The sequence below is a fragment of the Dendrobates tinctorius genome, unplaced genomic scaffold (genome assembly GCF_039654945.1).
Source record: "Dendrobates tinctorius isolate UK_male_01 unplaced genomic scaffold, ASM3965494v1 ptg000315l, whole genome shotgun sequence".
NCBI classification, from domain to species: domain Eukaryota; kingdom Metazoa; phylum Chordata; class Amphibia; order Anura; family Dendrobatidae; genus Dendrobates; species Dendrobates tinctorius.
The window spans coordinates 3094682-3121019 of record NW_027361982.1 but is presented as its reverse complement, the minus strand read 5'-3'; the positions used below and the strand labels follow the sequence as shown (position 1 = coordinate 3121019).

Sequence of the window (26338 nt, the reverse complement as noted above, 5' to 3'; positions counted from 1 at the left end):
TTTCCCTGCTCATTATGCCAGAGGGCATCGATCAGGTGCTCCTCGGGGTTCCCTGGCTCCGTTGCCATTCCCCTCATATAGAGAGGTCTTCAGGGAGAATACTGGGATGGAGCAAAAACTGCGTTGGAAGGTGCATGGGGGAAAGCATCCAAGTAGCCTCTGTGGAGGTGCCTGCGGATCTTTCCGCGCCCCCTACTGGGAATCTGAAGACAGTGGCTCCGGTCGTCTTCGGGTCAGTGCCGCCAGGCAAGACCTTTGTCCCGCCTCACCTGCGGTCCAAGGTTCTCGCGTGGGCACACGGGTCCAGGGTGGGTGGTCACTTTGGCTACAAGCAGACCACAAAACTCCTGGCAAGGTCTTATTGGTGGCCGCACAGGGCCCGGGACACTAAAAAATACATTCAGGCATGCGCCTCTTGTGCTCGGAGCAGCTCCTCTAAACAGAGGGCGGCTGGGTTACTGTATCCCTTGCTGGTGGCAGACCGGCAATGGAGGTTCGCGACAGTCTGGGTCGCACCCCACATGTCACTCAGACCTCTAAAATGCGAATGAAGACACCCGCCGACACACATCGGCGCCCCGCTCCAACTTCTGCTCCTGGCGACTTAGCCATCCCTGACGCCTTCCACGTGTCCCTTCTCAAATCTGTTCACATGTCCCGGTTTTCCGAGTCATCTGCCGGAGCATCAGACTTGTCTTCGGATGAGCCTAAGGCCTACGCCTCTGTGGGACACAAGGTGGTACGTGGCAAAAAACTTTATTTGGTGGGTTGGAAGGCTCAGGAAGGAGGGGGCCCTAGGAGAGGGGGTAATGTTAGGCGTCGGATTCCTGCAGCGACACAACAGGAATCCAGAGCCTCACATGCTGCTCTGCAGCAAGCCATTCCTGAGGCTAAGTCCCTCTACCGCTCCACTGAGCATGCTCACAAGACAATCTCCCATTGGAGGTCGGGAGGCATGTGCTCAGGTCCTTCTCCAGATTGGTCCATCTCAGAGATCTGGAAGGTCCCGGCAGCGCACGGCTATAAAAGGCCCGCATGGCCGCTTGGCCATGTGCTAGTATAGACTTTACTTGCTAGATGTGTGAATGGTGATTTATATATGATTCTGACTTATTATGATTCCCCTTCCTCTGATGTTACGCATGTGGATAGGGAACTAGAGAAAGAGTCAGCACCAGTCAGTGGCAAGCCATAGGCCACTGTGCACACTGCACCTCTACACTAGCGTCCGATTGTGTCACGTCTCATGGCACTATCGTATAGTGGCTGTGTTTGCCGCTACGCCGCACACAGGTAGGTCTAGATGGACACCGGCCTCAGCTTTGGGCCCGTGTCCTGTGACCGGATACCGCGCGTGCAATTTAGCTGAGACCTGTGAGTCTAACAGGCTCAGCGTTTATGTTACAGCGCCTCTGTGAGCTAACAGAGTCCGCTCAGCGCACATCGGGTGGCGTTTAACCCGTGCGCGTTATACCGCCATATAGCGCGTCTGCCAGTATTCAGCAGCAGTGTTAACACCTTCGGCACGGTGGACCCCGAGCGGCGAACGCATTTTATTATTTATTTATTTAGTGTGTTCCGCTGTTCCTAACAGCGAGAGCGTTTACCAAACTCGATCTGCGGGGGGCTTACAACCTGATACGCATCCGTGAGGGGGACGAGTGGAAGACGGCTTTTAATACCAGGGATGGCCATTATGAGTATCTGGTCATGCCCTTTGGCCTCTGTAATGCTCCAGCCATCTTCCAAGACTTTGTAAATGATATCTTCTGAGATATGCTTTCCTCTTCGGTGGTGGTCTATCTGGATCATATCCTCATCTTCTCTCCAGATATGGAGTCCCACCGGAGAGAGGTTTGAAAGGTCTTCACCCGCTTACGTGCTAACTCTCTCTACGCCAAGTTGGAGAAGTGCCTGTTTGAGCAGGAGTCCTTGCCTTTCCAGGGCTATATCATCTCAGCCCAGGGTTTGGCTATGGATCCTGCCAAATTGCAGGCAGTAATGGACTGGCAGGAACCCCACTCCCTCAAAGCGGTGCAGCGCTTTTTGGGGTTCATAAACTACTACCGCCAATTCATTCCCCACTTCTCCACCTTGGTAGCTCCCTTGGTTGCCCTCGCCAAGAAGGGAGCCAACCCCAAGTTGTGGTTAGAACAGGTCTCCACGGCCTTCTTCTCCATCAAGACTCATTTTGCCGGCGCTCCCATTCTCCACCGCCCCATGTTGATAAGCCTTTTATCTTGGAGGTGGATGCCTCTTCCGTCGGAGCCGGAGCAGTTCTTTTCCAGAAAGACGCTCAAGCTCGGAAGCATCCGTGCTTCTTCTTCTCCAAGGCCTTCTCTCTGGCGGAGAGGAACTATTCCATCGGGGACAGGGAGTTGCTGGCAATGAAGTTGGCTTTCTCGGGGTGGAGACATCTCCTGGAGGGGGCTCGCTTTCCCTTCCATGTGTTCACTGACCAACTTGGTCTACCTACAGACAGCCCAGCGGCTGAATTCTCGCCAGGCCAGATGGTCGCTCTTTTTCTCCCGTTTCCACTTTACCCTTCATTTTTTGTCCGGTGAGAAGAACGTCCGGGCCGACGGTCTCTCTCGCTCCATGGTGTCATCGGAGGAGGAGGAGACAGAGGCTCGCTTGATCGTCCCATCTGAGAGCCCGAGGACTGTAGCTCTAGATTCGGTGCCTCTGGGCAAGACTTTTGTCCCAGCCCGTTTGCGACCGGAGGTCCTCTCTTGGGCTCATGCGTCCAGGGTGGGTGGACACTTTGGGATGAAGCGGACAATCGACCTTCTGGCGAGAACATATTGGTGGCCACATATGGCCCGGGATGTCGGAGACTACATTCAGGCATGCGTCTCTTGCGCCCAGAATAGGTCTCCTCGGCAACGGCCCGCTGGACTACTTTACCCCCTGCCGGTGGCGGACAGGCCCTGGGAGATGGTCGGCATGGATTTTGTGGTGGGACTGCCCAAGTCCAGTGGCAGCACAGTTATCTGGGTTGCCACTGACCACTTCTCCAAAATGGTGCATCTGATGCCTCTCTCAAAGTTACCTTCTGCTCGGGGCCTGGCAGCGCTATTCATTAACCATGTCTTTCGCCTGCATGGTATGCCGGACAAGGTAGTCAGTGACCGGGGTCCCCAGTTTGCGCCTCGGTTCTGCAGAGAACTATGTAGTCTGCTCAGCATTGAGCTGAATCTCTCCTCAGCCTATCATCCCGAGATGAATGGGTTGGTAGAGAGGACCAACCAGACCCTGGTCACATACCTACGGCACTTAGTCTCGGCAAGGCAGGATGACTGGGCATCCCTGCTACCATGGGCGGAGTTTGTGTTGAACAACGCTGTGGCCGATTCCACCGGTCAGACCCCATTCCTCCTCAATTACGGCCAGCATCCTCACGTCCCTGTTCCCATGCCCGTGTCTTCCACCGATTCTAGGGTGGCAGACTGGGCGGTGGAGGCACGTGACATTTGGGACCGCACTCAGGATGCCATCCGGGCCTCCAAGGAGAGAATGAGGGTCTCCGCCGATGCACACCTGCGCCCCGCTCCGATCTTCTCCCCTGGCGACTTAGTGTGGCTCTCCACCCGAATTATCAGGCTGCAGGTCTAGTCCACTAAGTTCGCACCCCGCTACATTGGTCCTTTCAAGGTCCTTGAACAGGTCAATCCTGTAGTCTACCGACTGGCCCTTCCCCCACGCCTGGGTATTACTGATACCTTCCACATTTCTCTCCTTAAGCCCGTTCACATGTCCCGGTTCTCCGAGTCATCTGCTGGGACATCAAGCTAGTCCCCGAATGAATTTGAGGTGAATGCCATTGTGGGCTTCAAGGTGGTACATGGAAAAAAGTATTATCTGGTGGATTGGAGGGGTCATGGTCCAGAGGATCAGACCTGGGAGCCAGTGGAGAACATCCGTGCTCCACTACTCATTGCGGCCTTTGAGCATAGCGAGGCGCAGGGGGGTCTAGGGCGGGTAATGTTAGGCGTCGAGTTTTTCCCCACTGCACAGGGGGAATCTCAAGCCATGTCCTCTGCGGTCTCCCATTCCTCTGCGGCCGCAGAGATTCCTGGTCAGCAGAGACGTCGGTCCAGGCGTCTTGCCCAGGCTAATGCTAGGCATCTGCATGCTCCTTCAGGCTCTGCTGTAACACCATGCTTAAGTCAGCAGGAAGCAGACGCTCCAGGGACAAAGTCCTGTATTTTGCCTACTGAACATGCCCATGGGACGACCTCTCATTGGAGGTTGGAGGTCACATGCGCAGGTCCCGTTCCTGCTCTGATTGGTCCACTACTGGGAAGGTCTCGGAAGAATATAAAAGAGTCACATGGCTGCTCGGCCATGCGCTAGTATAGACTCTTGTGGTTTATGGTGTGTATGATGAAGGATGTTTGTGACTGCGAATGACTCATTATGAAACCCCTACCCTTGGTTGTGACTGTTGTTAGGGCTTAGTGGTTAGAGTCAGCGCCTGTCAGTGGCTAAGCTATGTGCCACAGTGCATCCTAGTCCTTTGCACTCTAGCATACGACTGTGCCTCCCTGCTCAGGGCACGCCAGGTAGCAGTAAACGCCAGTGCAGCACCATTGAGGAATGAAGACGCTGATAGGCGGCTGGAGCAAGTGAGGGAAGCTCGGAGTCTTCTGGAAGATGTAATACAGGTGACTATTCCTATGGTGAGGAAAGTTATTTTGAAATATGGTCTAGCCATGCAAGAGATAATTCTGGAGTGAAGTTAAGAATTCCAGATGACCATGAAGACCAGATACCCAGGGAAAAGGGTATGGTACCATTCTTCGTTCTAGGTAAGGTGAAGAGTCTTGGAAATGTATGGATTCTGCTGGAATACCGTGTGGTGTATCTAAGGGAGATAGAGCAGTTAAGGCCTGAAAGACTGCGCCTTATAGGACTGCTGCGCCAAATTGGTGGAAGATGGCGGCTGCCTTCAACCCAAGGTACAGGGGAAAAGAAGGGGTCCTCCAAATACTAGAATTACACCAGCAGACGCTGGGGAAAAAAGAAAAAGAGAATTGTCGTGACTGTTCTCTAATTAGGAAAGGCGATAGAGAAGTTCGCCAGCAGAGTGACAGCCAAAGATATCCCGCAAGAAGAGGCCTTGGTAGTTCAGCAAGACAAGGATGCTGAGAATCTGAAAGTGGCAGTTTTACTCTCAGTACAAAGATGAGGGACCTGTATAGTAGCCCCTGTAACATACTAGAGGGGTCAGACTCAGACCAGACAGTAGGCTCGACTGTAAGTGAGTCTCGTGACCGCACCAACCGTTGGAGGCGGTCATGGAGAGGAAGGTAGGGTGAAGGGGCATACTTGAGAAATGTGGTGACTAGAAAGGGTCTGGGGACACAGACAGACAATAACACAAGGGCTGAAGCCCAAAGCCAGATAGTAGTTAGGGGTGAAAGGAAATTGTACCTACATACTGACCGCTGGGGTGGGGAAGTTCCAACAAAGTTATGACTACGAAACGTAAGGCGACAAAGTCCGACAGTGCATTGTTCACAGACAGGAACTTAGTGACAGTGATGGACTATGCTTCGGGAACTGATGCTCAGAGCCGACTGAGAAGACCCTCTTGACTGGTAGGGCAAGGTAATGTGGGTGCCCGGTCTCGGGGCCCCTGGTTTATGAAAAGTGTTCAACCCCACAAGTTTGAACAGTGGTGGGTATGTGAAACAGTGACTGGCACTGTTGTAAATGGCCGGTATGTTTCGCAGAGGAGAAGGTCCTCTGTGCTGTAAGCCGGAAATATTGCTCTGGGGCCTGTAGTTCCATGAGCCTTGTTTTTATTTATAAAAGGGAGGCTTACAGGGTTAGCCGGAGAGCTGGGTGGGACTGGCTAACCACACACACCTCCCAACCATAGGGGTGGTTTCAGCTACATAAAGTGACTGTGATTTGGTCACATGATCTGTGTTGTAAGGTTCTGAGAAAGGATAGGTCTCTGTGTGTTGGAAGGTCCTGCGAGTGGACCAGATTCCTGAAGAGCACATGGTGAGGCCATGGACCTGGATGGTCTCTGTGTTGGAAGGTCCTGCAAGGGGACCGGATTCCTGGAGCACAGTGTGAGACCAGTTACCTGCAGAGCCTGTGACAGCTAACTGTGGTGGGGAAGATACCATCCTTCTGAGGGTCTGGACTGTCGGGTTTGGCCTGTGGCACAAGTCATCGTCCGAGACAGTGATCCCTATTAGGCAGCTTCCTCGAGAAGCTAGGACTGACAAGAAGTCAGTGTGTGGAGCAGAGCTCCAGGAAGGTAACCCAGAGTATGGGGGACTGTGTGCACTGACGAGGGTCAGTGAGTGAACTGTGTGGTCACCCATGGTAACTGGACGAAGTGAGGATCAGCATGTTTAGAGACTGCAATCTAATGTCGTGTGTCATGGAGTAAAGTTGTGAGAGACATTGGCGTACGGTCGCCCACAGTAACTGGACAAAGAGGAGTCCAGTGTGTTTAGTGACTGCGAGTTAAAGCCGTGAACTATATGTTAGGTCTGTGATATATAACATGGCATATGGTGGTTTATGAGTGTGTGGTAAAATGCATGGACTGTTTGAGTGGAAGAAAACGTTCCTGTGTGCCTTAATCCCGTTGCCAAGCGAGTGTCATCACATGCAGTAAGCGCTGCCTTACAGTACGCAATTTAAACTATCACTGTCTCGTCTGTAAAAGACAGTCTGTGACTAGGTCCGTTGACTTACATCGCTCAGTGTGCATTCCTTCATTAACATGGATATCACACCAACCAAAAATATGCTCGTCTGAGCTTACTGTGGACAAGTGAGGAGAAGAAGAAATATGCTCATAACACAGCAATTTTATTTTAATAGGACATCATTATCAACTTCATGCTTCATCACATTCATAACCTGAAGTGAGAGCAACTAAATCTTGTTCTCTGAGCAATCAGTCTTCCAAAACAATAGAAAATAAAACCAATATTTATTTTAACATGTGACTTTAATTGTCAGTACATCAGCTTATCAATAACAGGTAAAAAGTATAAAACATTTGGTAAATGGATGCATGGCCCACACAAGAATCCCAAAGTAGTCCACAATAGTCCACCACGGTTCACTCAGGCTGTTATCTGTAATACAATATAATGAACATTAAGAGCAGCATCCTTGAGAATTATTTTAACACTTTGCTTATGATGTTAGCCATTTCAGCTGCTTCCTCGCCGCCGACTTAACATCTTTATTTTTCAGACTATAAATAAATGGGTTTAAGACGGGAACAGCCGCTGTGTTAAATAAGGAAAAAAGCTTGTTGGAATCCAAAGTGTCTGTAGAGCTTGGTCGCAGGTATTGACAGATGAGACTTACATAGAGGATAATGACCACCGTGAGGTGTGAGGAACATGTGTAGAAGGCTTTACGTCTCCCCAAGCTGGAACGTATCCTAAGGATGGTGATAATAATGAAGACATAGGAGATAAAGGTAAGAAGCAAAGGGATAAAACTTACAAGGAACAGCCCTTCAATAAAAATAATGAGCCTCAAAAGGGTAGTGTCACTACAAGACAGCTCCATGATTGGCAAAATATCACAGAAATAGTGGTTAATCTCATTGGACTTGTAGCAGGAAAGGCGAGATATGGCTAACATGTGAGGTATGACCTCCACAAAACCCAACACCCAACAGACTGTGGCTAAAAGAACACATATCTTACGGTTCATAATCATGTGATAGTGCAAGGGATTACATATGGCCACATATCGGTCATAACTCATGGCTGTGAGTATCAACAGCTCATTGCAGGTCAAGGAAGAAAAGATGTACATTTGTGACATACAGTTGGTGAAGGACACAGTTTTATCTCCAGACATATAGGACAGTAGTATTTTATGTAGGGTTATCGTCAAGCAAAACACATCCAGACAGGATAAGTTTCCCAAAAAGAAGTACATGGGAGTGTGAAGATAATGCTCCAGGCAGACCAGCAGGAGAAGGGTCATATTTCCAGTTACTGTTATGAGATATAAGATCAGGACAAGGAGGAAAACCAACGCCTGCAGCTCAGGGACTTGCGAAATCCCCAGAATGATAAAATATGTGAAGGGGGTTTGGTTATGAAAACCCACATTTTCAAGGCTGTTTGAATTCTGGAAAACATAAGATGAAAGAATTATACTAAAAAAATTTTTTTTTAAATATGGCTGTGCGAGATACAGTGCAGAGAAGTCCCTAAGTAGTAACCTGTGCAGTAGTAAGCTATGAGGCATCGGAGGAGTAAGCTAAGCTACATAGTCTGGTCCACCCTGAACAAACCAAGGCAAGTCATAATTCAACCTTCAATGATCTCCAAAAGAGGCACTTTGGCTTAGAGGTTACACTCTCAGGAGGTAAGTAAGGATAGTTGTACTTGTAAAGAAGCACAATATTTAGTCTTTAGCATAGGTCAGCTCCACATTAGTAACTTCCCTTTCAAGGCCGCAATAATTTACAGATGCCTATACTTCAGTCTATTACAATGATCTTTACAAGCCCAACTCAGGACTATTATTATTATTATTTATTTATACAGCACCATTGATACCATGGTGCTGTACATGAGAAGGGGTTACATACAAATTACAGATATCACTTACAGCAAACAAACTAACAATGACAGACTGATACAGAGGGGAGAGGACCCTGCCCTGTCGGGCTTACATGCTACAGGATGGTGGGGGAAAAGAGAGTAGGTTGATGGGTTGCAGCAGCTCCAGTGTTGGATATAGGATATAAGAGAAACCGTGGCACAACCGAGTAGGTGCTCAAGTAGGGTCCCAAACCAGTGAATATAGAACATAATTAACTTGGCACTCAACTTAGGTATCTTTGATGCAAAATATTTTTTAGTTTAATCCAGAAATGGTACAATCCAAAGGTTACAGTCATACAACGACCTTCCTCAGTGTACTAAAGATGTATACATACAATTAGATGTCATTGTATTAAGATACAACAAAAGCAATAATATCATGTGAACAAAGAAAATGAAAAAGAATATAATATTCAGAAAATAACATACAATATGATACAGTGATTATGGAGGTAATATCAAGATAATAATCGCTAAATTAGTGTTGATAATCTGTGATTTCAATAGAAGTAGGAGAATAGGATGGAAGCCTACCCGACTGCTGGGAAAAATAGAATTGCTGGATATTTGTGAATGCAGATTAAACAGGGTCGTTATAAGTGTAACAGTCCTGAAAGAAAGGTTGTATCATGAGGAATGCCCGGTGGTGAGGGAGTCATACGGAGGAATATACCCACCTATATTCAGTGTGAGGCATGAACTATAGGCATCCGAAAGGCAGGTGGTCCTGTGACCTATAAAGAAATGTATGGTGGACAATAAATTCATAATGTGGGAAAATAAAATATGAATAACCCACCTATTGTATACGGGGCTAATATCTGAAAATTTAGTTCATGGATCCAGTATCCACCGGTCATTCTACATGCAGATTGTATTGAAAATGATCATGTTTGTTAGTTTAATCAGTGATAAAATGAAAGTAATTAACAATGTCAGATGTTGCTTACCAGTGGTCAGGGCTGCCATCAGGGCATTACTGCCCTGACTGGCGTATGGGGCCCGATCAGCAGAGGGGACTCACATCGGGCCCCGTCACTTTTGCCCATCGGGCCCCACTGCCCCAGCAGCAGGATTCTGCCGATCAAGTAACTGAACCTACGTCCGAGATGCAGGTTTAGTTACTCTATTGCCATGTTAAAACCACCAGCCAATCGGAGGCTGGCAGCTGATGTCAGGGCGCACGTTGGCAGCGTCTGATGTCATTGTTATTCGCTGGCAAGCGCGCGCTTTTAGCAGAGTGGGAAGATCACTCACCACAGGAGTGCGGTCAGGTAAGGAGAAAGTGTTTTTGTTTTTTTTTTTATTGAAAGCGGCATGCCGGCAGGATGTAGACACGGGGGCAGGATTGGAGATACAGGGGCAGAATTGAAGATACGGGGGCAGGATGAAAGACATGGGGGCAGGGTTGGAAACATGGGGGCAGGATGAAAGACATGGGGACAGGATTGGAGACACGGAGGCAGGATGAAAGACATGGTGACAGGATTGGAGACACGGGGCAGAATTGGCGATATGGGGGCAGGATTGGAGACACGGGGGCAGGATGAAAGACTTGGGGCAGGATTGGAGACATAGGGCAGGATTGGAGATACGGGGTCAGAATTGAAGACACGGGGGGCAGGTTGTAAGACACGGGGGCAGGATTGGAGACATGGGGGCAGGTTGAAAGACATGGAGGCAGGATTGGAGACACGGAGGCAGGATGAAAGACATGGGGACAGGATTGGAGACATGGGGGCAGGATTGGAGACACGGGGGCAGGTTTGGAGACCCGGGGGCAGGATTGGAGACATGGGGGCAGGATGAAAGACATGGGGCAGGATGAAAGACATGGGGAAAGGATTGGAGACACGGGGCAGAATTGGAGACACGGGGGAAGAATTGGAGACACGGGGGCAGGATTGGCGACATGGGGCAGGATTGGAGACACGGGGGCAGGAGTGGAGATACTGTGGCAGGATGAAAGACATGGGGGCAGGATTGGAGACACGGGGGCAGGATGAAAGACCCGGGGGTAGGATTGGAGATATGGGGGCAGGATAAAAGACATGGGGGCAGGATTGGAGACATGGGGCAGGATTGGAGACACAAAGGCAGGATGAAAGACATGGGGGCAGGATTAGAGACATGGGGGCAGGATTGAAGACATGGGGGCAGGATTGGAGACACGGGGGCAGGATTGGAAATACAGGGGCAGGATGAAACACACAGGGACAGGATTGGAGGCACAGGGGCAGGATGAAAGACATGGGGGCAGGATTGGAGACACAGGGGCAGGGTTGGAGATGTGGGGCAGGATTGGAGGTACAGGGGCAGGATGAAAGACATGGGGAAGAACTGGAGACACAGGGGCAGGATTGGAGACATGGATAGGATTGGAGACACGGGGGCAGGATTGGAGACACAGGGATAGGATTGGAGACATGGGGGCAGGATTTGAGACACAGGGGCAGGATTGGAGATACGGGGGCAGGATGGAGACTCGGGAGTAGGATAGGAGACACAGGGGGCAGGATTGGAGACACGGGGGAAGGATTAGAGACACAGACAGGGGCAGGATTGGAGACACAGACAGGGGGTAGGATTGGAGACAGACAGGGGGCAGGATTGGAGACACAGACAGGGGGCAGGATGGAGACATGGTGCAGGATGGAGAGAGATGGGGCAGGATCATGAGGTAGGATGGAGACAGGTGGGCCAGGATCATATGACTGGATGGAGACAGATAGGGCAAGATGGAGACAGATGGGGCCTGATCATGAGGCAGGATGGAGACAGATGGTGCAGAATCATGGGGAAGGACGGAGACAGATGGGGCAGGATGGAGACAGATGTTGCAGAATCATTGGGCAGGATAGAGATAGATGTTGCAGGATCATGGGGTAGGATGGAGACAGATCGTGCAGGATCATGGGGCAGGATAGATACGATGGACAGATGGGGCAAGATCATGGCACAGATGGGGAGATCATATGGGTCAGAATGGATAGTCATGAGGGCAGGATAGGAGAACATATAGGGTCAGGATGGGAGAACATACAGTATGGCTGGAGCCAGGAATGAGACACACGGGGGCCAGGATGTGGGATATTATTACCATAAGGGCTAATTAAGGGATATTATTACTGCAGTGATGTATTTATTTTATTTTTTAAGGATACTGTTTTAAATGGGGGGCGGTTCTGTTACTGTGCAGAGTGACACTATGTCGCCTTTTTTTCTTCATGTGGTTAATTTAGAAGTTGGGAAAAAAATAAGTAATGTGTTCTGAAATCGGTACTTTAGATAACGGTGTTATTTCCTGCAGAGACAAGCCCTGGCTGGAAGAAGTGACAGCGGTCTGTGCTGGATGAAGATGAAAGACTTCACCTAGAGACATCACTGGTGAGTCAGTGTGTTACCTATTCACTGACACTATACACTGTATACTAGGGTGACCGGATCTCATATGGGGGGGAAAAAATGTCAGAATCTTGTTCGTCTGGACCCCACAAAATGATTCCCCTTTCCAGATATTGAGAGAGCCAAAATTTGAGCTCGATCAAACGATGTTAACCCGTGCCGCTCGTCGCTCAAAGTTTGAAAAAATCCAAATTGAGGTATTTTAAGATTTAGGTATTTTGCATAGTCTGTTAGACTATAAAGAATGTGACAACAACATTGCAGAAATAGCCCTGACCAAATTTTCGAACCATTTGTGGTATTTGAATGCAGAGTTGGTGGGATTATCGTTTTTTGATCCCACCATTACAGACAATGAAAAGTTGTTAATGGCTAATAAATTGCTCAGTAGCACAGATGAACCATCAGAGCACGCTAACCTACATGAGTTGATAATTTTACATAGTTATCTAATCTATTCTAGAGCTTTTGTTAAAGTAGTTTTTGAAACGTCAGAATATAATGCTCGGCATTTGCTTACAACTTGCAGGACATATTGCTTTTGTTCTTCATCTTTTGTCAGAAGGTCGTTAAAGTCGGTTACTTCCTACCTCTTTTAATTTTTCTTTCCTAACTTTTGGATTTACAACCCTAGCGTGCTCTGATGGTTCATCTGTGCTACTGAGCAATTTATTAGCCATTAACAACTTTTCATTGTCTGTAATGGTGGGATCAAAAAACGATAATCCCACCAACTCTGCATTCAAATACCACAAATGGTTCGAAAATTTGGTCAGGGCTATTTCTGCAATGTTGTTGTCACATTCTTTATAGTCTAACAGACTATGCAAAATACCTAAATCTTAAAATACCTCAATTTGGATTTTTTCAAACTTTGAGCGACGAGCGGCACGGGTTAACGTCGTTTGATCGAGCTCAAATTTTGGCTCTCTCAATATCTGGAAAGGGGAATCGTTTTGTGGGGTCCAGACGGACAAAATTCCGACATCGATTTTTTGCGGTCACCCTACTGTATACTATATACAGCGGTCCTGTGTATAATGTCACTAGTGATCACTGTATTACCTGTACACAGACACTGCATACTAAGTACAGATCTCCTGTGTATAATGGCACTTATGGTGATATTAGTGTTGTGTTTTTTTATTACTGATCAGTATTGTAGTATTCAGTCACTATTTGGTGGTAATATGTGGTTTGGTCATGGTGTGGTGGTATTTGCTCCTTGCATGTGGTATTATTGGTCACTATGTGGTGGAAATATGTGGTCTGGACATGGTGCGGTGGTATTTGTCTCTTTTATTTGATATTATTTGGTCACTGTGGTGGTATGTGTGGTCTGGACATGGCGGTATTTGTTCCTTGCATGTGCTATTGTAGGTCACTATGTGGTGGTAATATGGTGTCTGGTCATGGTGTGCCGGGATTTGTTCCTTGCATGTGGTACTATAGGTCACTTTGTGGTGGTAATACATTGTCTGGTCATGGTGTGGTGGTATTTATTTCTTGTATGTGGCATTATTCAGTGACTGTGGTGGTAATATGTGCTCTGGACATGGTGTGGCTGTATTTGTTCCTTGTATGTGGTATTATAGGTCACTATGCTATGGTAATATGGTGTATGATCATGGTGCGGTGGTATTTGTCCACTATATGTGATATTATTGGTCATTTTAAAAATTTAAAAATATACCTAAATTGTATTGGATATTTTAACAAATGTTTAATAGGGTAGAGTAGGGCAGGGCTTGGCCAAAAGAGTCTACCTTGTCGTGGTGGCAGCTTAAAAATCTTTTGGCCAAAACAAGAGCTGCTGGCTATAAAGTATGTGTGATCTGGTTATGGGAACTGTTAATGTGTGATTGGTGAGAACTGGAGTTTTTCCAAGAGAGAGCGGTAGGACTGTGGACAGTTCGAGGGGTGAAGCCTGGGTAGAGTCTCAAGGGGTCCCTGAAAATGTTGCCAGTATGGGGCCCCGAAATTCCTCAAGCCAGTGGTGGCAATGGGAATGTGTCCCTCAGAGGTACAGGATGCCCGCTGTAGGTAGGTAAGGCTGAGAGTCCGCTAGTTATAAACATTATGTGGACTATGGGCGGGTGTTGTCAGAGTGCGGGTGGTGGAAGTGATGTTCCTGAATATGACTTTGCATGCATTCCACCGGCATTATGCGTTCCACTACCCTGACTACCCATTAAGCGTGCGTTCCAACGCTGTGAGGACTTGCGTTCCACTGTGGTCTAGTCACATTGCAACTTGTTGTGCCTTGGATATTGTGTGAGCAATTGTTGTATGAAGTGCATGTGAATATGGTCACAGGCAGCTGGATAATAGAAAGAATGGATGGAGACCTGAGATCAAAAAGTGGAAGCCAGAGACTGCAGTCACATAGGGAGAAAGATCCGAAGGAGGGACCCAGAAGACAAACATTTGCATGTAGATTTTCAACATAATCGACTCTGTAAAAAGGAACACCAGAGTTAGTAATATACAGCATAAGCAAATAGATACATCATATATGAGGGATTTGAATAGAATATACAAGATTTAAACAATATTTAAAACAATAGTGGCAATAAAGAATTTTGATGATACAGGATATTGGATACAACGCTGTGGTTCAAGTAAATGATAATAGATCATATTCCCTGTTTAGACCTTTAGGGCATTTGTAGTTTGTGTATCCAGAATGCTTCCTTCTGTTTAAGCATGCGCACATGATCACCCCCTCGTCTCAGGAGGGGTATATGTTCTATCACCTGAAACTTGAGTTGCGAGATGCTGTAACCTGCTGAGTTAAAATGGGAGGGTAGAGGTAAGAGAGTTATTTACAGCGCGTGGTGGATTTATGCTTACAAATCCTATCTAGGATATAGGTTGGGTTGTCTCACCTATGTATAGTAGGCCGCATTGACATTTGATTAGGTAAACTACAAATGTGGTATCGCATGTTGAGTAATCACTGATATTATATATTTTCCCTCAATGAGGGTGGTGGAAGACACTGCCCCTCAGTACGTTGTTGCACTGATTACACTGAAGGCAGGGTAAAGTACTGGTCTTGTGGGTTTGTGGAAATTGTTGAGTAGATTTTGATCTGGGTGTGCCTACATCAGCCCTGACTAAGATGTCCCTGATGTTGGAGGCCCTCTTAAAAGAGGGCAAGAAAGGTTTGCGGAATTCAGGGATGTCTGGGTGTGTTGTCAGTAGAATGTTCCAATGTTGTCTTGTTGGAATGTGTTTGGTGCAACAACTGAATTCCTGTCTACGAGAGTTCAGTTACTAGATTTGTATGCTGTTCATAAAGTTAGAACAAAAAATAAAAACTCCCAGAGGCTCACACAGGGAGAGCACGTGACTGTATTTTCCTGTTTTCCTGTGTCTGTGTATGAGAGAAGTAGCCTTCTGTAGATGCTGCACAGATAGACACTAGGGATGAGCGAGTAGTGAAGTATTCGGACTCGCTATACTCATACCGAGTATACCGTAATACTCGGGTATTCGGTACGAGTAGCGAGTCCAATGATAGTCAATGGAAAATGCGAGTAATTGTCTGCTGGACCCTACAAAGCGGTCTGGGGGCTGAGGAAAAGGATAAAAAATGTGTAAATGTTAAAAAATGTATGCTGTAAACAAATGTACATAACATGGGGGCACCTGGTCACAGGCTGCACGAGTGGTTTTACACCACTGCTTCACTAGAATGTGCAAACACTGTTTGAAGTTCTGTCATTTTTTGCTGGCAGAATGGGACTCGTACGCCACTTATGCAGTGCCAGTGATATATCAGAAGTGCTGTAAGAGCGAGTGATGATGGAGGCGATCTTCTGACAGCTGTGTGTAAGTGGTGTAAGGAGAGCGATCTGCCCTAGGGGCTGTGTGATGGTTAATGCAGGAAGAAGCCACCCATCATCATCATCACAAGGGATTCACAATTATAAAGCTTGGACTACTGTCCTTGTTGTTCCACTGCCACTGCCCAATGTGCATGCATAGACATAGTGTCTTCAAAACATTAGCCCTAGGGGCTGTCTCATGGTTTACGCAGGAAGGAGGCCTCAAGAGTCAGACAATTATCAAAGTAGACTACAAGCACGGTAGTTCCAGTGCCCAATGTGCAGGCATAGACATAGTGACTTCAAAACATTAGCCCAAGGGGCTGTATCATGATTGATGAAGGAAGCAAGGCAGGTCTGAAGCGCCAAACAATTATGATGAAGCTAGGACTACTAGCACAGTACTTGCAGTGTCCAGTGTCCAGGCATAGCCATAGTGTCTCCAAAAATTAGCCCAAGGGGCTGTATCATAGTAGATGAAGGAAGCAAGGTAGGTCTGAAGGGCCAAACAATTATGATGAAGCTAGGACTACTAGCACAGTAATTGCAGTGCCCAGTGTCCAGGTATAGCCATAGTGCCTCCAAATATTAGCCCAAGGGGCATGGTACCATGGTTGACGAAGGAAGAAGGGTCTCATCACAAGTGCCTCCGATGGAAAATATTAATTAACGGAACATTGTTTTTAGCTTATTGACCATGAGGTACATGTGGCAAACGCAGGATTTGAAATCATGTGTAAGAAGAAGAAAAGGGGTTTGTATGGGAAGGGATGGACGTGATCACCAATTGCAAAAAATTAACGTTCTGGGTGACTTTAGGTTTGGATACGGTCATCTGCAGGGCTTAAATACTGTTACGAAATCCAGTCCAGTTAAATTTTATCAGAGTCAGCCTGTCTGCATTCTCTGTAGTCAACCGTGTGCGTGTATCTGTGATGATTGCCCCAGCGGCACTGAAAACACGCTATGACATCACAGTAGCAGCAGGGCAGGCCAGCACCTTCAAGGCTATAAGGAGGGGTCTGGCCAACTATGCAGCTTTGAAATGGGATGCCCTCACACCCAGAGCTGTGGGGTGCTCGGTACCGGGCCCGGTGGATCTCAATGGAAGTTGTCACGGTAGCTGTGACCCGGCCCGTGGCCCTGGGCGCCCATTGTAAATGTTCAGTGTCAATGAATAAGTCGTGACGCCATCTGTGGTGTTCGGCAATGTAGATGTTAGGCCGACGCTGCAGACAGATCCTCTGGGACAGATGGTATGGTGCAGCAGTGATGGTATAGCCCTCCACAGGCAGGGCTGTAGTCCCAGGGCAGAGTAGATATGGTGACACTTAGATGGTGTAGTGTCAGGTGCAGGGGAGGTAGCAGTGCCGGGCAGGTTGCCGCAGGAATAAGTGGAGGACACCAGGGCATGTATTTCCAAAGCTTTACTCACAGTCTGTCGTACAATAAGGTGCCTGCTTCTGTGCCGTGTCCTCCGGGTCTGGGACTCAGACAACCCCCAGGTCAGATGGAATACTCCTTTCCAACACTCCGCCAACTTGTGCCTTTCTGAACGTCTCCTCTTATAGTGCCTTTAGATGAAGTACTCCTAGTACTGAGTTACACTGGAGTTCCTCTTGTCTGATGTTCCTATGAACTCTACTTGTACGGCAGACAGCTGTAGCCTGCTTCGGGGACTCCTTGCTACTATGTCCCAGCTCACTATCCAGTTGCTGTTTGTGCCCCCAAGTCTTGTGTGGGAATAAAGTGGTCACTACTTCTATTCCTCCGGTGTCTGCTGCAGGACCATTAGTATCCGTACAACCTCGGGGACCGGGCCCCGGCCTTGCGCTTAGAACTTCTAGGAAGGGTTCTCTTCTTAGCCATGTCCTCTGTTCTCTTTTACTCCTCACTTTCCGTACTAATCCTTTCTTTCTATGGAGAGTCAAACTTTCAGTCTATGTTGCTCTCTCTTTCTCTCTTTCCTGTGCAAGCAGACCCAGATCACTGGGATCTGCTGTAGCACTTCCATCCATCTATCCCTCTCTCTAGGGATCTTCTTCTCTCTCCAACCAACTACTGACTGACTCACTTAAACTCTTCCCGCTCCTTGAAATGTAATCTAACTCCACCCACCTCCCAGCACGTTTCGTGTTCCAAGTAGGAAGCCACCAATGGGTGCTTTGCTATACTCCAAGCAGGGAGCCGCCGAAGGTGCTTTGCTACACTAATTTGTGGTGTGGGGTGCAGGTGTTGGAGCATGGTCAGGAGTCTCCACCTTAGCTGGATGGTGGGGTACCACACCTCAGGAAGAGGTGCAGTACCTCTGTGGCGACTGAGCCTCAGGGGCGCCACATGCCCCCTGTTAAACACAGCACGCCTGCGGGCTGCAAGGCAAACAAAGTTGACAAACACAGGAACATACAAAATTTTTGCAATGCTTAGTAAACAGTTCTTATCTAATCTCAATGTGAGAGGCACTCATTCTTGAACGTTGCAAACAATTCTTACTTAACTATCTAAAGTCTTAATTCAAAAGTGCAAGTTTCATCATCAACATATTTCTTCATCATCTTTCCTTTTTCACATTTTCTATCATTAGCTTAAAGTGATAACCGCTGATACCTGGCTTATCACGTACATTTTCCAAATCTTCATTCTTTATTCAAATCTCTCATCTCTTTATTAAAACATTCCTAAATCCTATATAAAAGCTATTATAAGACACATTATCAAATACTTCACATTAAAACAACAATAATTCTTGTAAGTGCTGGACACCGCTCCCAGCCGGGATCTCTTGCAGTGTCCTTTGATTGGAGTCATGCTCCAAATGAGGTAGACCTTATCTTCGCAAATTGTCTATGTAAAACCAAGAGAGGGCACCTAAAGAGGTGCAACTATTTACAAACACAGTTCTGGATCATTCAGCGTCCATGACCTCCACAGTTCCAAATGAAGAAACGCTGACAATCAAACTGGGCAACAAAAGTGCGAACAGAAAAACATGATGAACAAAATTAGAAAAAAGGCAAAACGGTGCAAATACCTTCCTGGGCAACAAAGTTAGCTATTTTGCAGGTTCTGGCTAGTTTTCCCCTCCTGGGGTACTGGAAGCTGTTGACTTGGGCTGCTGCTTCCATGAAAGAACTTCTTTATGATCTCTTCCTGCTGCTGGATTCACATGAGATGAAGTGGTGGTGGCACCAGGGGGTACATATAACTTCTTTCCTCTATAGGTTGCCAGTAGCTCTTCAGGTATCTGCCATATATTCATGGCATACCACCTTCTCAACCCCTCATGCTGGGTGAAAGTCACGTACTCCCCTGGCTGCAGGTCTCTAGCAGGGTGCCCCTTCCTCAGGTGCGACTCCACATCCCGCCGATTAAAGAAAAGGTCACTAATTCTTTTGGGGTCTGCAATGAACCCGAAACCTCTCTTGTGGTTCACGTTTAAAACTTGCCCCCATCCAGCTGCATCCTGGAGACCATAGTGACCAGCACGGACCTTCTCCTTCCGGTCCAGATCAGGACCCAACACAGCCAGTCTCCGCTGTTCCCTCTCCCTCTGCTCTGCTGCCAGTTGGAGGAGGGTCTGCTGACAATAGGACTCCGTCTCCTCTTCCTCCTCCCGGGACCTGCTTTTACCCACGGTGGGCAAGGCTGCCGCCGCCGGGGGTTCGGATGTCTACCCCCAGGGTTCAGCGTCCCGGTCCCAGACAAGGTCCAGCACGACCTGTCCTGATGCTGCTACGGGCGTACACCCCAGGGCCTTCCCAGATGCAGGGGCAGCAGACATACCTGTGGCCTCCTGGCGGTGTTCCGGTGCAGGCTTGAGACGGTGGGCATCTGCAGGGATATCCACCGGAATGGCTGGTCCGGGTGCCGGTGGTGGTGGAGCAGATGGCGGCTCCGGGTCTGCAGGGGCCTCCGGTGGGACCTGCACAGCCGCGTCAGGTCCAGGCGGGAGCATGGCCTCGGCTCCAGGGGTCTCCGGTGACTCTTCCGGACAGGCCGCGACCAGCCGTATGGACAGCGTGGAGGTGTATATTTGCGCTGCCTGAGGACAGTCCGGTTCAGCGATGACAGGTACCACTGGTGAAGGTACCGGGTCCAGAGGTGTCGGTGGTGTAGGCCCCTCCTGGGCGTGCTGCCTGCTCAACCTCCGTAAGGCCTCCTGCCTCAGTCGCAGACGGAACGTCAGCTGGGTTATTTAGCCTTCCAGCTGTTGGCGGTTCATCCCGGAGGCGGGGTCGGAGCCTTCAGCCATGGCGCCGGGGAGATCCGACTCAACCTCCGCTCGCTCTACAGGCCTCCTCACTTCTCCTTCCAAGATGGCGTTCTGGCGTTCTTCTTCCTGTCTGAGCTCTTTTCCCTCCACTGGCCTTCGCCCCTCCTTCCGAGGACGGCATCTTTTTCCTACCCCTCCATACCAAGCCAGTACACGAACCCCTTTGGGGGTGGGCCATGTTGCAGTTGCATAGAAGTTCAGAGAGAGGAGGTCCAGAACAGTTTGTGGTCTTTTCTTAGGACCACCCATGTTGTCGCGCCCTTCTTCACCGCGCCAGCGGACATCTCTAGCGTCCATTTCACAGTCCATCAAATAGGGTCTTCGGCACATTTCCACAAACTTTTAAGTTCAATAAATCGTAGGCACACAGAACCCGATGGCATCGGGTCTCGTCATCCTGTTCGTGACGCCAAGTTGGGACGCTCTCACACTCAGGGCTGTGGGGTACTCGGTACCGGGCCCGGTGGATCTCAATGGAAGTTGTCACGGTAGCTGTGACCCGGCCCGTGGCCCTGGGCACCCATTGTAAATGTTCAGTGTGAATGAATAAGTCGTGACGCCACCTGTGGTGTTCGGCAATGTAGATGTTAGGCCGACACTGCAGACAGATCCTCTGGGACAGATGGTATGGTGCAGCAGTGATGGTATAGCCCTCCACAGGCAGGGCTGTAGTCCCAGGGCAGAGTAGATACGGTGACACTTAGATGGTGTAGTGTCAGGCGCAGGGGAGGTAGCAGTATCGGGCAGGTTGCCGCAGGAATAAGTGGAGGACACCAGGGCATGTATTTCCAAATCTTTACTCACAGTCTGTCGTACAAACAGGTGCCTGCTTCTGTGCCGTATCCTCCGGGTCTGGGACTCAGACAACCCCCAGGCCAGATAGAATACTCCTTTCCAACACTCCGCCAACTTGTGCCTTTCTGAACGTCTCCTCTTATAGTGCCTTTAGATGAAGTACTCCTAGTACTGAGTTACACTGGAGTTCCTCCTGTCTGATGTTCCTATGAACTCTACTTGTACGGCAGACAGCTGTAGCCTGCTTCGGGGACTCCTTGCTACTAAGTCCCGGCTCACTATCCAGTTGTTGTTGTGCCCCCAAGTCTTGTGTGGGAATAAAATGGTCACTACTTCTATTCCTCCGGTGTCTGCTGCAGGACCATTAGTATCCGTACAACCTCGGAGACCGGGCCCCGGCCTTGCGCTTAGAACTTCTAGGAAGGGTTCTCTTCTCACCCACGTCCTCTGTTCTCTTTTACTCCTCACATTCCGTACTAATCCTTTTTTTCTATGGAGAGTCAAGCTTTCAGTCTATGTTGCTCTCTCTTTCTCACTTTCCCGTGCCAGCAGACCCAGATCACTGGGATCTGCTGCATGACTTCCATCCATCTATCCCTCTCTCTAGGGATCTTCTTCTCTCTCCAACCAACTACTGACTGACTCACTTAAACTCTTCCCGCTCCTTGAAATGTAATCTAACTCCACACACCTCACAGCATGTTTCGTGTTCCAAGCAGGGAGCCACCAATGGGTGCTTTGCTATACTCCAAGCAAGGAGCCACCGAAGGAGCTTTGCTACACTACTTTGTGGTGTGGGGTGCAGGTGTTGGAGCATGGTCAGGAGTCTCCACCTTACCTGGATGGTGGGGAATCACACCTCAGGGGAAGGTGCAGTACCTCTGTGGCGACTGAGCCTCAGGGGCGCCACAGATACCTAGTAATTAAACAGAACAGAAGCATCAGGAAGGACGCAGGTATGGTCACTTAGATAATCGTTGAAAATCTTGTTCAACTTCTCCCTCCTTGACATTGTTACTGTTCCAGCTAGTCCTTAGTGATGAGCCGGTTTATTGAAGATGTGCCAGTTTGTGGACCTTTTACCACCACCTCTTTTGGACCTGCTTGTTGTGTATCTCCCCATTAATGCATGCTGTTGCACAGAGCTGGTAACTCTGCTAGCAGTGGTGTCTGAGGGTGCTGTTGCCATCAAATGATCGACAACAGCTCTCTTGAAGGATTCCATTGTGAAACCCCTTGGTGACTGCAACAGTAGTGAAGGAAATTTGTCCTTGTACCGTGGGTCTAGAAAGGTGGCAAGCCAGTATAGGTTGCTATTGAAAATGTGGACTAAGCAAGGGTCTTGGCACAGACAGTCAGATATGAAGTGTGCCATGTGTGCCAAGCTGCAAAGAGGCAAATCTTCTGTGACCCCAGAAGGAGGAACAATAACCATCCTCTCCTCACATTGACTCTCCTCCTCCACCTCCTCCTCTCCAGCCCACCCATGCTGGACAGACATGAAGCTGGGGTTGGGATTCCCCTCTGTAGCATGAGGTGTCCCCTCGGTACCACTGAAAAAGAAGTCCTCTCCCTCCTCGTTTTCATCATCATCTTCATCCCCCAATCTTGCCTGATGATATTGGCTGGGCTGGGTAGGATCACCCATTGTGAAATCTTGCTCCATACCCAGCTGCTGGGCACACAAAGATTCCATTTTTAGATTCTGCAGCAATTTTTTTTCAGCAGACATAGCATGGGATGGTTACGCTGATAATAGCTTGATCACCGCTCACAAGCTTGGTGCAGTACTCAAAGTTATCAAGCACCTCACAAATATCAGCAATCCACACCCACTCGACAGTTATGTGTCTCAGTGTGACGGGCATGTTTAAGCTGGTATTCAGCAAGTGCCCTTCAATGCTCACTTATCCTTGCCAACATATGATATGTTGAGTTCCACCGTGTTGGCAGGTTGCAAATGAGTCAGTGGTTTAGCAAATTAAATTGCTTTTGAAGTGCTGCAAGACCGGCAACAGCCGTTGAGGAATAGCGGAAATGGGCGCAAATAAGGCGCACCTTCTCAAGTAGGTATGGCAAGTCAGGGTATGTTTTTATAAATTTCTGCACCACTAGGTTCAGCACATGAGCCATGCATGGCACGTGTACCAGCTTCCCGAGCTTTAAAGCTGCCACCAGGTTACGCCCATTGTCGCAGACAACCAGGCTGGGATGGAGTTGCAGTGGGGAGAGTCTCTGATCGGTTTGTTGTTTTAGTCCACGCCACAGCTCTGCTGCAGTGTGTGGTGTTTCATCTAAGCAGATCAGCTTCAGCAGAGTGGCTTTGCCGATGCGCTGCTGCACAGCTCCCAACTTGGGAGTGATGTGGAGGGTAAGTCAGCATAGGATGACGACGAGGAGGAGGAAAAGGGGAGACAGGACGTATATGATGAGGCAGAAACCCTGATTGAGGTTGTGCCCGCTATTCGTGGCATGGGTAGGATATGTGATGGTCCAGTTTGAGACTTTTTCCCATCCTCCACCAGGATGAGCCAGTGTGCCGTGACAGAGATGTATCATCCCTTGCCACAAGTACTTGTCCACGTGTCTGTTGTAAGGTGGACCTTCCCGGTTGCGGCGTTGGCGATAGCTTGCTTTAGATTGTTTAAGACGTGCTGGTGTAACGCGGGGACGGCACACCAGGAAAAATAGTGCCGGCTGGGAACCGAGTATCGTAGGGCAGCCACAGCGAACAGATCATGGAAAGACTGTGTCCCCACAAGCCTAAATGGCAACATCTCCACGGCTAGCAACTTTGCAATGTGCGCGTTCAGTATTTGTGCTTGTGGGTGCGTGGCTTGGTACAGTATTTATGGGTCGCCCTCCCAGGGCTGTGGGGTACTCGGTACCGGGCCGGTGTCAGTGGGATGTGTCACAGCAGCAGTGACCCGGTCCGTGGCCCTGGGCGCCCAAGTAACGGGGAGATGTGGTTATTGAAGAGGAACACCTGTGGTGTTTGGCAAGCAAGATGTTAAGCCAACGCTGTGTGCAGATCCCCTGGGGCTGATGGTGTGTTGCAGCATAGATGGTGTAACTCCCCACAGGTGAAGCTGTAACCCCAGGGCAGTGTATAGGCGCAGGCGGTGTGAGAGGAATGTTGGTACCCAGATGTAGCAGTGCTGACGGCGTTGGCGCACAAGTGAATGGAAGACACAAGGGTTTGTAGTTCCAAAGCTTTACTCACAGTTCGTGGTACACACTGGTGCCTGCCTCTGTGCCGTGTCCTCCGGGGCAGAGACTTAATCAACCTCCCGGGCAAGTCAGGATTCTCCTCTCCAACACTCCGCAAACATGTACCTTTCCTGAACGACTCCTCTATTGCGCCTTTTAGTGTGAAGAGCTCCAGTACCGTGAAACTCTGAAGTTCCTCCTGTCAGATGTTCCTAACAACTCTCCTTGTACGGCAGACAGCTGTAGCCTACTTCGGGGACTCCCTTTATCCTGAGTCCCGGCTCTCTATACAGATGCTGTTGTGCCCCAAGTCTTGGATGGGAGTAGTGCATTTACAGCCAACTACTCCACCGGTGTCTGCTGCAGAACCATAAGTGTCCATACAACCTCGGGGACCGGGCCCCGGCCTTGCGCTGAGAACCTATAGGCAGGGTTCCTCTTCCAACCCACAACTCCTCTCTATTCTCCTACTCCTTCGTTCCGCGCTGTTCCTTCTCTCTCTTATGGAAGCTTAGGTTGCAGTTCTACGTCTTTCTCCTTCTGTTCCTTTCCCGTGCCAGTTGGCTCAGGTCACTGAGGCAGCTGCAGCACTCCTTCCTCCATCCTTCCTTCCAGGGATCCGTCCTCAGTCTCTCCTGACTGACTGACCCTCTAGACTCCTCTCCCGACTGATCTGAACTGTAATTCTAAACTTTCCCACTCTTTTATATCTAACTCCACCCACCTCCCAGCACATCTCGTGTTACAAAGCAAGGACCCACGAAAGGTGCCCTGCTATCCTCTAAGCATGGAGCTGCAATCTGGTAGATTGCTAAACTATCCTGTGTGTGGGTGCAAGGGTTGGAGTGTGGAAAGGAGTTCCCAACTTACCTAGGTGGTGGGCACTACACCTTAGGAGAAGGTGCAGTACCTCTGTGGCGACTGAGCCTCAGGGGCGCCACATTTACGCCTCCTTTCATAAATCTGGGGCATGGACCATTGGATGCTTTCCTGGGACAAACAAGTGGATGAGCTTGTTGTGTCCTGTGTCTGTGCAACCGCAGCTTGTGAGCAAGAGGTATGATGATCACCTGCTTCCTGCCCAGCAGATTGGGAAGGACGTATCACAGGCGACATGGCACTGGTTTGACCCGCAGTCTCCGATTTGGTACCCTGTTGTTCAGCCCACCGACTAGGGTGCTTGGCTGCCATGTGTTTCCGCATACTGGTGGTGCTTTGGTTGCCTTTGCCCTGGCCTCTGCTCAGCTTCGTATGGCAAATGCTGCAGATGACATTTGGTTCAGAAGGATTATAGGAAAAAAATTTCCAAACAGCGACTGAACGCACCCTTGCCTTGACTTGGGGCACAGAGGGATTGCTCTTGGCAACAGTTGACACACTTCGCACTCTGCTCAAACCAGTAGCCCTTGGTGCCTTTGTTGGTGCTACATATCCACCTTCTTCCTGTGCTGCTGTGCTGGCTATGCATGCCAACGGTCCAAGTTGGATCGGTGATCTCATCATTGATCACCTCGTCGTCCATGTCATCCTCCTTCTGTGTTGATATTGGCGACTGGCCAGATGGCAATTGTGTGTCATCACCATCAGCCTCCACCTTCTTCAAGGTATATCACGTTGATGATAGTGGCTTTATTCTGGCCGTGGGGTTTCAAATATTTGGCCATCATCAACAGATGATACCTCCTCACGTTGGTCTTCAATGTCACGCAGGTATAAGGCGAGATTACGCACCCCAGTAACCAGACAAGACAGTGGTGCTGCCACTAAAAAATTGCCCTGAGGTTTAAGGGGAGATTATGCACCCCAGTAACCACACAAGACAGCGATGTTGCCACTAAAAAATTGCCCTGAGGTATAAGGCGAGATTACGCACCCCAGTAACCACACAAGACAGCAGTGCCACTAAAAAATTGCCCTGAGGTTTAAGGTGAGATTACGCACCCAGTAACCATACAAGACAGCGGTGCTGCCACTAAAAAATTGCCCTGAGGTTTAAGGTGAGATTACGCACCCCAGTAACCACACAAGTCAGGGATGTTGCCACTAAAAAATTGCCCTTAGGTTTAAGGTGAGATTATGCACCCCAGTAACCGCACAAGACAGCGATGCTGCCAATAAAAAATTGCCCTGAGGTTTAAGGCAAGATTACGCACCCCAGTCACCACACAAGACAGCGGTGCTGACTGTGTGTCAGATGTGCAGTACCGTGC

The 26338-nt window shown here is 48.9% G+C and overlaps 1 protein-coding gene across 1 annotated transcript in view; it reads right to left on the bottom strand.

The window, feature by feature from the left end:
* Positions 1-7173: 7173 nt before the first annotated feature.
* LOC141073755 (olfactory receptor 6C1-like) overlaps positions 7174-26338 on the bottom strand; it is a 50253-nt gene continuing 31088 nt past the window's right edge. Inside the window, exon 5 of the mRNA XM_073561158.1 lies at positions 7174-8130. Coding sequence (XP_073417259.1) covers positions 7174-8130 — 957 coding nt within the window. The remainder of the gene's footprint in view (positions 8131-26338) is intronic.